At 45.0% G+C, this 12698-nt stretch overlaps 1 protein-coding gene across 1 annotated transcript in view; it reads right to left on the reverse strand.

The window, feature by feature from the left end:
* The window catches only part of sez6a (seizure related 6 homolog a), a 54532-nt gene extending 44220 nt beyond the window's left edge, over positions 1-10312 (reverse strand). Inside the window, exons 1-2 of the mRNA XM_053645848.1 lie at positions 9549-10312; positions 8756-8922 (exon numbers count right to left, since the gene is read on the reverse strand). Coding sequence (XP_053501823.1) covers positions 8756-8922; positions 9549-10113 — 732 coding nt within the window. The 5' untranslated portion in view covers positions 10114-10312. The remainder of the gene's footprint in view (positions 1-8755; positions 8923-9548) is intronic.
* Positions 10313-12698: the final 2386 nt, after the last annotated feature.

Raw genomic sequence — 12698 nt, forward strand, 5'->3', positions numbered from 1 at the left:
CCGTGCGATGGTGGGACTCGTCCCGATTTGCGTCTCCGCCGCCAGATTCGAGCGCGATGTCGAATACAATGCTGCAGGCAGGGAGGGGGGAAAAAAGCGAGTGGGGCGAAATGAATGAATACACGTAGCCCTGTTTGCCTGTTTATCTCATCTGAACATTTGTCCCTTCATCTGATTTCCGTTATCAGCCTGCGTGTTATTCAGTAGCGAGCTGTTTCCAAAAAAAAAAAAAAATCTGCGCAAGGGACAAGCAACACTTATTGTCCTCTTCGTACCTGCTGTGCATCTTACACATTTCCAGTACACATAATAAAATGGCTGAGCACTGCTTGGTTGTGTGAGTTAGAAGTGCTGATGAGTACAAATCCAGTTTGGAGAGAAGCTCTCATCTGGAGGGTACTTTAAGGGCCAGGGGAGTGATGATTAATATGATTTATTCATGCACCGCCTCATGATACAAAGACATGCCATGCTTATTGCTCAGGATTTCCTTTCATCAAGTGCATTTCCCAAGACAGTCCAAATATTTTCCCAAACCAGGACCCGTGCATCCAAAGTCTTGTTCATGAAGCATGAATTATGAAGCAAGATGGATTTCCATCATCGGAAGAAAGGAGCTTGAACCCAACTAGCCGCTTGTGAATTTGCTCGGGGGTTTAGCTTCGCATTCATTTGAATATATGCATATTTTGAAGCCGAGCCATCTGCTTTTCACCTCTTCATCACGTCTCGCGGTGCCCTTGCCGCCGTCCTCCTCCAATGGGAAATAATGTCTCCTCTCGATTTCTCCTTTATGATGCCTAGCTGGGCAGAGGAGCAATTAATGTCACCCGAAAGCTATTCTCGGGGTGGGGGGAAGCCACGGAAAAACTCATTTCAGCTCTGGTGGCAGGACCCTGGAAAGCTCATCAGGATCAGACATCCCTCCTTTATGTCCTGTCAGTATGCTGGAGGGCTCTAGCATCAACGCTTCTTTCCATCACTTCTCATCTCAAGGTTTATTACAACTCCGTGTGCCTCTCTCAGGCTCTGTTAATCCTTACCGTTGGCTCGCTCCATAGAGTCACCAATCAAAATGCTGGAACGGGGCTTGACAGAATACGTTATTCGCAAGCAGATGGAAAGATGCTGATTGATAAGCCAAGGGTAAATAATGAAGGCGGAGTTATGATGCATAGTCTGATGACAAAAAATATTGGGGTTGGGGGGGGAGAAAACTTTTAGCCTTCTTAGTTATACTGCATCACCAGTTTTCCAGGTACAACTAACTTGCCACTACACTTGCTGACCTTTATCAGGTATACCTACCATATAGGTGCACAATTACTGACTGTTCTCCGTCAGCTTCCCTCTATGCCAGAGGTGTTTAAATAAAATTAGTAAAGGTCCAGTTGTTTACAAGGCTTTGGATGAGCAATTAACATGACCAAATGGACAACTGTTGCCTCTTAATGCTTAACCATGGACGAAGCTCTCTTGGGCAAGACGCTGAACCCCAAGTTGCTCCCGATGGCGAGTAAGCGCCTTGCACGGCAGCTCTGCTCCCATTGGTGTGTGAATGGGTGAATGAGACACACAGTTTAAAGCGCTTTGGATAAAAGCGCTATATATGAGTGCGCCATTTACCATTTGAATCCTGGACTCTGGATTTCTCCTTGCGCAATACTACCTGCTGTACCAGGTGGTAACAATGAACATGCTTTAGCAGGCTTATACCGCGTCCTTGCTTGGTGCGGATCGCCCCCAAAGCTCCCATCATGCAAATATTGACTGATGTCTTCATTTACTATTGACTTGAATTGCATTTGGGCTGCTGAGTACACATATATTTATTCACTCATCAAGAACAGATGGGGTTCTGGTAGTTTGTGTGTTTTAGTATACCATCGCGCATGGCAAGGAAAAGGAGGTCAATATATCTGTTAATTCAGTGGATTCATTTGTTTTAATTAGTTTAAATAGCATGACTGGTCATATACTGCTGACCGCCTGACGATGAGCCCTTCTAACGCTGCCAACTTTTGCAGTCAATGTCAAGCAGATTAAGCTTCCCTTAAAAGGAAAGTGCTCCGATCGGCAGAGCAGTTCTTCCTGCATGTGAACGAGCCCACATGACAGTGACCGACAGGACTGATTACCAGAAGCATCGATTGGGAAGTTGGGACATCATGCCCTTAGATAGCCGGCGAGACAGCAAAAGTCGACACCAGAGTCGAGCACGGGCACGTTGCCACGTGGAAGCTCGTCGTGAAGCTCGATCACACGGACGATGCCGGTCGTGTCCTCGGGTGAACTCTCCGAGTCAACTTCGCTTCGTCGTGCGTTTCTGTAAAATGACGCGAAACTTCCTCGTCCACGCATGAACCTACTGCACTTTGCTAATTAACAGTCCCATTCATCTCCGTGCGAGCGTTGCAACTTGCAATAGCTCCATCACAAGAAGAGCCAGATGTCTTGATTTTAATTTGACCCGCCTCTCGATATTAGATCCCAGGGTGTTTGTCAGAGCAGGCCCAGGAAATCGATGCGGGGATCGATCCGGAGACAGAGGAAGAGAGAAGCGTGTGGGAGAAACAAAGAGAAAGCAGGATGGAAAGCGCTAACTGGATTGGGGCCTGGGATAATTGCAGCCTGATTCTAAGCTGATATCAATGTTCCTTGACCTGAAAATCAGTCTATATTAGTGGAAGCACTCTGACACTTTCTATGGATCTGTTTTCTTATTCAAACTGCCTCTGGGAGCCTGGACAATGCAAGCTTTTTGTCCCAGAGCAAAATTGACCCGGTTCGATTGCACAAACTTTCTAGACTCTTCTAAGCCTTCGTCGTTCTCTTTTGTAATCACTTTTTGACCAGATTGCGTGAAGAAAAGCCCGAAGATGATGCAGTGGACGGGGACCTATCACAGAGATCCTCAATGGTGACTACTGAGGATTTAACCGCAGGGAGTCTAATATGAAAGCCTTCAGGTTCGTTTTACGGCCTTGGACTGATCCAGCAGCGCAAACTGATCTTCCCCTCTGGGTTCAACACGCTCTCTTTGATACCTTTTGCTTTGCAGGTTTCAAAGCGAACTTTCTGTCACCAAAATTAGGAGTGGCACGTTTTTCCATTAATCGCCTGTCCGGTATTAACAGATGTAGGATCTGGAGGGAGAATAGCATCATTATCGCTTCAGAAAGGACCACAACCTGCGTTCTAGGCTGGCGGAAAAGAACCAGAGCTGGAAAGTAAAGCGGCGGATACGCACGTCGCCTCTGGATTCTCATGGGGAAAGGTGGAAGAGATGCTAACACATAGAGGACACTCCTCTCCTACATCATAAGGTCCCATGACATTCAAAAGTCTGCACAAAGAACCAGCACGTACCAGCCAGAAGATCAAAATACACCTTTTTTTTTTTTTTTTTTTCTTCCCCCCCCCCGTGACTCAGTAATATTACCTTTTATGCCTGAGCCGTTTCATTTAGTTGGTTCATGAATGGGTTTTAAAGAATTCAATTATGAAAATTCTAAAAGGAAATCTGTTTGACACAATAACCTCCAACACACGGATTTAAGCTTGACGGAAGCATGCTCTGCATCAAACGGGGCATTCAGCAAAGCAAATCTAATTAGAGTGCGGAGGCCACGCAAGGGTGCCCTTCAACATGCCACGTCATCGGCGGCTTGTATTTAATCACGCCTTATCAGCTTCCTAAGAGCAGAGGAACATTGGGGACGGCGGTCATGCTCACGCCCCTATCCCTAATTTTATCTGACGGGTAGTGATAAATGAACTGCTCTCCCCGGCACAGGGCTCTTGTCTTCGTCGTCTGCATGTTTACTGGATCCCACGCTGGGGGAATTAATGAAGGTCAAGTGGAAAGGTGATTACTCCACAGACAAGTCCAGCGGTACACACGTCTACAAAGTAATTCCTGTTTCCATAGGTCACTGGGGGGGGAAGGGAAGTGACTTTATTAACAATTAATATTCATTTAGCAGTGATTTGACAGTTTTGGGAGAACAGCGATGTTAAGCACGTCTTTCGGTTCTTCGGGTTATTGACTGACGTGGAGTTATAGAGCAGTCGCACTCACACAGACGAACTGGCGATTAGTTTTAAAACGATCCTTAATTTGCCCCATTTGGACACAAAATGTCTGACGTTTGCTTCTTTAGATTTGCACCGGGTTAAACCAGTACAGGAAGTGTGTATACGTTCTAGTTTAAGGAAGTAATAAAACACTCGAGGGTGTGCCGTTACAGCCGTCTTGAACCTGAACTCCCCAATTGCACTTCAAATTTGTTTTAAACACAATATTTGAATCTGCTCTATTGTGACCTGTTTATATACAAATGGGTGTTTGTGAGCTAAGCTATGAGCGACGGTATGTGAGACCTGTGGAAGAGAGAAGCCGTCTCTTGGTTGTTGTTTTTTTTTTCATGCATTACACCTTGCACATTCAGTCTGCTCAGATTTTCTACATGTGGGTGTGAATCTTGGTGGCGGCGATGCCGAGATCTCTGAATAGACCAGGAGGTCTAACAGTCAGGTATAAGAACATGTCTAATAATAAGAAGTGAAAGGTGAACAGCTTGACCCAGCTTAGACGGCACTGTGCTTTAGATTTCGGTCTCTACTAGCAACAGGATCTGTATTCCGAGGTCCCGCTATGCTACTGCACCCCTCCGTTCTCCGGTGAATATACGGTGTACAAGGCGGATGTGTGATTCATCGCCTGTAGCTCACCTCAGAGTCAAACACTATGGAGGAGGCAAATACACCTGTAATGCATCCGGGCGTGAGTTGTACAGGGCTGCATGGTAGACGCAGACGCTACAGAGTAACGATGCGCTCGCCGGTCAGGAGAACGCCATCGACGCCGTCAACTATTCTGGGTTCTCAAAGTACCTGAGAAATTCCGCACTCACGAATCACTCACATACGTGTCTACTGTAACTGTCTTTCTGTCTGTCTATCAATATATTAATCTTTGCTCATTTTCATGAACGGTGCCACAATTCTGGAGGACAGACTAGCTGTCCGTCCGTCCGTCCATCCATCCATCCAATAGCTGTCTGTCTGTCTAATCTATCAGTCTGTGTCTATATGTCTGTATACCTATTATTATATAGTGACCTGTGTGTTTCATGAAGGGTGCCAATATTTTTACAGCTCTCTCTCCATGCTCACTCTATCTATTTGTCTGTCCATTTATTATATATTGATGTTTGCACACGTTCATGAAGGTTCATTTCTGAGGGTCTCTCTCTGCTCACTTTCCTGAACTATTTCTGGACTGTAGTCTGTCTGTCTGTCTGTCTGTCTGTCTCTCACTGTGCTCATTTTCATGACGGTTGGCAATATGTTTGGAGTGCTGTCTGTCTATATATCTGGCTGGCTGCCTGTCCTGTCTCTTTGCTAATGTTCATGAATATTTCTGGACATGTCTCTCTCTCTCTCTCTCTCTCTCTTCACATTTTCATGAAGGGTGTCAATTGAGCCTTTTTTCGCACATTTTTTTCTCGAAGGAGAGCGAGAGCTTAGCCCTGCTAGCCTGTTTACACCGTCTACTTGTGAATGAATCACAATGCAAGCTGATTCGTTAACAACTTAAAAAAAAAAAACCCAAACAACCCAGGAAGTGATTTAGCAGAATGCACAGATCTAAGAGCAGCATCAAGAATTTAGCTGACTTCAGAGCGGTCCATTCTCCCCTCCCGCCGCCTTTCCTTCTGCTGCACCGGAACCGCCTGCTGAGACCCGAGAGCCCGAGTGCTTAGGCAAAGGCAGTAAAGAAGCCAGAGAGATTGATGGCTAGCATGTCTAAAGCCAAGACTATAACATCTGTGAGAGAGACAAATGGACTGAGAGAGAGAGAGAGAGAGAATCCGAGAATTAGAGTTTGTACTCACAAAGCAAAGCTTCATTAATCCTATCTACAATGCCAAACCCCTTAGGAGTCAGCAAGCAAAAAAAAACAACAAAACCCCAAACACATCCATATTCAAACAAACACACTCGTACCGTGGACTTATCGTGGCCCTCCAGAGCAGTGTCGAGATGGCTTCCACATTTCAAAGTCACGCGCGTTAAATTGGCTGCTTGGGGAATTACAAATGCCAGCGAATGAGTAAATGTATGCAATTAATTTTGGGACATTTTTGCAGGGAGGGAAGAAAACCAAACGGGCAATCACAACACGCCAATTTGCAAGTTTGTCAGCTGAGGGCCAGCCCCGAGGAGAGCTTCTCCAATCAACTCCTTATCATCTGCTATTTTCATTCGTGATGAGACGCCGTGTCTATACAGAGACGGCGAATGCGTCCAAGCTAATGAAAGATATTGGAGAGAGAGAGAGAATTTAATAACCGGTTTCCTTTTTTATGATTTTTAATATGAAAAATACAATACACGTCCGATGTAGATTTGGAGTATTGGAATTGAGCTCCAAGGCCGAGAATAAGGGAAGCTTATAGCTAACAGTTTTGCGCTGTAGGAGCGAAATCTTCACACCCTCACCTCGTAAACACATCGGTTTAGTATCACCGTTTGTACAGAAGCCATTTAAGCAAAGTCTTAAAACTTGACAAATAAAATTGGTGTCTTGAGATGTTCTTAGCTAACTAAAAGGCTCCTTAGCTTCCTAAAATGTTCTACTTCCTTCTCTAAAAGGGACACGCTCTTCTCAGAAGCCAGATGCCTGGGGTTTCTCAAGGATTGTTTAGATAGTTTAGATCAGGGGTGGGCAGTCTTATCCGGAAAACCAACCGGTGTGGGTGCAGGTTTTCATTCCGACCGAGCAGAAGCCACACCTCAATCTCAAAGCCGAGATCAACTGATCAAACGGGTGGAATCAGGTGCGCCTCCTGCTCGGTTAGAATGAAAACCTGCGCCCACACCAGACCCTTTCCGGATAAGATTGGACAGCCCTGGTTTAGATGGTTCTTGGGTGCTGAATGGGTTGTACTTGGAATAGAAAACGCTCTATTATAAAGTTCAACGTGGAAGGGTAAGTGTGTAAACCGACGAAGTGCATCTGAGGCCAATGCGTGTACACTTTGAAGGGTTCTTATGATATTTAACATTCTTACTTTCGTTAAACTCTCTTATAAAATTGTAAGGTTCTATGGAGGACATTTAAACCCCCAAAGCCCCTCCCCCCCATGTTAAACGTACAACCTTTAGGATACTGAAGAACCCTTTAGTTTGCCGGGTTTAACCTTTTTTAAGACCGAACCTACCAAACCGGTAACCGTCATGTAGATAACGGACCCGGGGCCATTTGACCACCGGGTCCGGTACAACCGGTGAAGTGTGATCGCTGTCACGGGCCCGGGATTTGCTTCAAGCGAATACGACGGTGTGGTAGAGATCCGCGCTCGGCAATGCATGCAGAGTAAAGCGATCGTTTCGACTCGTCACAGTAATTCCCGTTTCAAGTATCCTGATAGCGAGGAAGGGGCTGTTATGGTCAGCAGAGGAGACTAACTGCTGTATTGATAGATAAAACCAGACATTAGGACCGGAACACTTTAATTATCTCGCTTTTGTGGCGAGAACGCTTGCCGAGAACGTCACGGAAAACACGTATCTCTTGCCAGGCTGAACGGCTTCTAGTCTGCAGGTAAAAAAAAAACTGTAGCAGGCATGTTATTTACCACTTGAGTTTTGGTTTCACAGGAAAAGAATTTAAAAAAAGAAGCAAACGGGAGAACCTAGTCAAAAATGTCTGTGTGCAAACGTGACCTCTGGAATTATTCATGATCATAACAATCGTAACGATCATAACATGGCCTTGTCGAGACGCGTGAAGGTGAATGGCTCGGCGTGCGAAACGAACGACTTCGAACGGATAGGCAGGTAAGAACGTGAACCGGATTACGGAATGTTTTCCGCCGTGATCGTGAACGCAACGGACTTGTGACGTTAGGCGAACCCTGACGGCGCTGCTCATGAGAAAATTGAACATCCCTCTATACCTAGATCACAGACAGAACAATGCGGATTAAAAAAAAAAAAAAAAAAAAGTCAATGTTCTTCAACACAACGACTCAATTTCTCTCTGTCTTAAACTCTGTACCTCACTCTCGCTTCACGATGGGATTTAAATCCTATTTTCTGCCATCACAACTGATACATCCAAAATTACACGCCTAGCCACTTGTTCAGCTGCCGCTGCTCAATAGTATCGTATCGACTGCGGTCTGGCTCTCGACAGGAGAGATAACAAGTTCCACATGATTGCATAAAACCCACAACAGCTTCCATCAAAAGCTCCGCTGCATTTCTATTTCCACTGAGCCATGCACTGAGGCTTTGCAGGATGATGGGTTTGTCTCCCTTCTTTCAGAGCAATGAAGCCCGACATCTTTAAAACATTTTCCAGGAAATGCAGATTTTCTATGCTTTTTTTTTTTTGACGTGCAAAGAGAAGGAGAAGTCACATAGCTCGTAAGTGTTTACTCACACAACAGAGTAATGATTCTGCCTAGGATGCCTGAATTTCCTCTGATCTTAAACACAATTAGAGTCTGCTGATTAGCCGTGCGGTGGACCAAAAGAGGAGCAGTGCGCTTGCTCAAGGTGTTTAATTTTCGAGAGTTATTAGCTTCTTGACCGTACAGAAGAGTGTGACAGACCGGTATAACCCATGCTAATTAGTGTCCCTCTGAAGCTCGAAAAGGATCACCCAGCATTGTAGACCACATAAAAATAAATAAATAAATAAATAAAACGCACACATTGCAGATTATGAGAAATGGCCGACCTGAATTTCAACCCCATATCCGAGATAGACCGTCACAAAGTAGGTGCAATCCATAGCGGATTCGAACGAATCGGAGCTCGGCGGCATCTCGATGTAGCCCTCGGCATCTGTTAAGTTCATGCTGCACTGACCTGGAAAAGAAAGAGGCACATGCAGATAAGCCAAATAGACATACAGTTAGAACTTCCATCTGGCGCTTCCTGATCCTCTAGAACAGGGGTCACCGACTGGTGGAGCACAGTCCAGATGCAGACCAGGAAAGTGAACTAGTCAGTAATGGCTAAGTATTAAAAGGCTCTTTGTAAGAAAGGAAACTAAATACTGAATACCTATGCTCTAGAACATTCTTTCACGTGTATTCAGTTATGCTTTGGTTGCAGTGGATCTGAACACTGTATGTATTAGTGGTCCTCGTTCTGATTATACTGTAATAGTATAGTATAAAAGTTTGTTCATGGATGGATGGATGGATGGATGGATGAAGCTTCAAAAAAAATGACCACGCTCACTGTCGCAGTGGATCTGAACCCTATCTCGGGAATAGACGAGGTCACGAGGTGGAAATACACCCAGGATGGGATGGCGGTCCATTGCAGGGCATCATGCTTGCATATTCATTCACACTTCTGGGCAATTTAGTGCAGCCAATCAACCTACCAGTATGTTCTTGGGCAGTGGGAGGAAACCAGAGAACCCAGAGGGAAACCCAAGTGGAAATGGGGAAAGCATGCAAAACTCCACACAGACTGCAACCCAAGCTCAGTAGCAGACAGCACACGCTAATGTTACGTACCTTGTTCTCTCATAGTGCTAATTACCGTTGTGGTCTGGATGATGCTTGTTATGGTTGTATCTCCATCCACGTGTGTGGGATTACCCATAATGCTCTTCCCTGCTGGCCGAGGTTCTTTTTGTGTCAAATCCACCCTGGGAGACGGTTCAGCTTTTGGTGAAACTCTTTGTCGTCCAGTTCTTAATTGACTCGCAGCCTTAACCACTTGACCTCCCAAGACCTCCACCTTGCCTTCTATCCTTCTCTTGCTTGGCCTATTTTGGCCTATAGAGACAAGCTTCCCAGGACTGGTAGGACTGACTGTCGTCATGACCGTGGTAGCGATGTCCGAGAAAGCCGGTGCATCTTCGTGAGGAACCACGCGAGTCGCTCCGAGTGGATCTCCAGGTTCTAAGTAAGATAGTCTTGGGGAGGTTGGGTGAGCCCCCATTTGATCGCCATCTCCGAAAAACTGCTGGTCTCCTTCAAAGCTCTTCGTGAGCAGAACGCCACGGAGGACCTTCAGGTCGGGTTGGGGGTCGAAGCTCGGTGGAAACGCTGTCGCCATCTCGTGGAGCTCCCTCATGGAGTCCTGTTTGCTGGTGATGGGGTTGAGCTCTTGTTCCAATTTTGATTCTTCTCCTTCGTCGCTTGCTCCAACGCCATCATCTGAAAACAACAGGATGTGGTTTTATGGAGAAACGCTACAAGTGGATCATTGTTTAAATCTTACGCAGGGAGATAATAGTGTTAAATCATTCATTCTGGACAACACTGGCTCGGTTCAGACTGTAATCAATGATTCAATTATCATTAAAGCTGTTGAACTCATTTTAATTTAGGGCAGCGGTGGCTCCGTAGTTAAGGCTCTGGGTTACTGATTAGAAGGTTAAGATTTCAAGATCCCAACACCGACTAGATCTCACCGTCGGGCCTTTGAGCAAAGCCCTTAACCCACTCTACTTCACGGGTGCCGTATCAAGCCGACCCCGTGCTCCGACCCCAACTCCCTAACAAGTTAGGACATGCAACGAAAATAGAATTTCCCCATACCGTTCGTGTATATGTACATGTTAATGAAGTCTTTCTTCTTCTAATGCCACCTTCAAGATTACATTTTGGGTAACTTGTTATGTTTTGAGCTTCCATGCCAAGCGTGTTTATCTAATACCCAGTTCCAGTACCCAGTGTGATAATGGCGGTTACATTTCAGCCTTACTACTACACTACGGGCTTTTACAGAAAGGAAAAAAAAAACAAACAAACCTCATGCCAATCCAATGTGTCTTGGATAAATCATTCTCCTCTAATTTAGTGGGTTTTAAAAGACAATCTGTACACCCCAAATCCTCAGATGTCATTCTAAATGTGCAGCCTTTTGAGACGTAACACGATTGGATGTGATTTTAAAATGCGGTATAATAACCAGAGCTAATAAGCAGAACCGAACAGCACAGCAAGAAACCAGTCGATGTAGACAGATTGCCACGAGAAAGCCTTGTTGAAAAGGTTTTATGCTCCAGACAGGGAGGGAGACAAAAAAAAAAAAACACCCTTTAGGGGACCCTTGCTTCTTTAAAAAAAATGCCCGCCCTCCTCCCACGTCCCATTAGAGAAAGTGAAGAATTTGCCGTTGAATGAGTCATGATTAGAGAACACAATAAAGCGCGTGCCGGAAAGCGATTATCGTTCGCACCTGCAACAGCTGAGATATAATCACGGAGCCCTTAGGATGAGGATGCTTACCACGAAAAGTGATGCTCATAACAAGAAGCAATTGGCAGCCTTGTAAAAACATTTGTCTCTCTCGCCGTCCTTTCTCTCGTTTTAAAATACGATACCAGCTGTGTTGGGAAAGATCTCGTACGTGGTTGACTGACTCACAAATATCTGCATATAGCACGACTCTACACTCTCGCTCGTATCCACCTCCGCCAGTCCTGCTTGTAGTCACGGATCGACTTTTAGCATTAGGAAATGGAATTTTGGAATAAAAAATCCAGCCAAATAAAAAGTAATACAACCAAACCAATTGCTATTGCTACGGATTCAACGCAAATTCCAAATAAAGCTGTTGATTGATTTGATGATTAGTATGATTAGTGATTATCTTCATCTCTATGTTTTATTTTGTCTACTAATTAAAGTGCTATTGTGGAAAGACGAATCGTAAGAGGTCTAAATTTTTCCAACTGTGAAATGTTTTCAGTCTTAATTGACTACTGATCTCTGACATTTCTCGTTTGATATCGTAAATGAAACGCGCACACTCCTCCGTCCAAAAATAACTGAATTATCTGTACATAAAGCAGACTTCGATCTTGTTCATCTTGAATCGGATCGTAATTAGGAAAAAAATTAATGGTAAATTATATTTGATAGGAGGATATAAAGGAAAAAGAAACAGACAGCAGGACATTTAGAATCGAAAGTAGCATTCAGTGAAAGACTGCAAGGGTTTGAGACGCCACGTGGTTCTGAAATGCTACTGCGCGTCGTACGCAGATGTGCACAATGCTGCTGATTTTCTTTTCTTTTTCGGGAAAATAAATGGCTTGCTTTTAATTTTAGTTCAAAAGGATGCATTGCTACTGCTGAGAAACTTTTCAATCGGTGTTGGGGGGGGGGGGATTGTATCTTTCATTCCGTGGTAATTTTTACCTACACCCAGGCTTTGAAGTAAAGCGAGGCGATAAAACAAGAGCCGCCTCACTCCTCTCAACAGTAATTATCTGAAGTTAAAGTGCAACAAGACGCGGCGTATTTCTATAATTATTGTTCGAGCTTTGGAGAATGGCTTTTGGGGTGAGCGATGCGCCATTACACATCGCCTTTCATCTTTTCCATATTAATCTCCATTAGTAGGCCTCAGAGAATGTTTTCTGATAGATAGCGTTCTTCGCTTCGCGTCAGATCCGAACGTCGTTCCGATTGTTCGTTATGAGAAACGAGCGCCTCGGTCATACGCCCAGGAGAAAGCCGCGTTACGTCTCGCCGCGTGACGGAGGGCGTGTATTTCGGCAGGCGGTACGGTAGAGGATATGATCCTGTTTCTTTTGCTGTTTCATCAGACAACCGAGCCCCGCTATACACTGTCCACTGTAGGGCATCATACACACACGTTCAAACCCAGGGGCAGTGAAGTATAGCCACACCATCCACCGGCATCGA

This window comes from Ictalurus furcatus, chromosome 16, assembly GCF_023375685.1.
Source record: "Ictalurus furcatus strain D&B chromosome 16, Billie_1.0, whole genome shotgun sequence".
Lineage (NCBI taxonomy): Eukaryota > Metazoa > Chordata > Actinopteri > Siluriformes > Ictaluridae > Ictalurus > Ictalurus furcatus.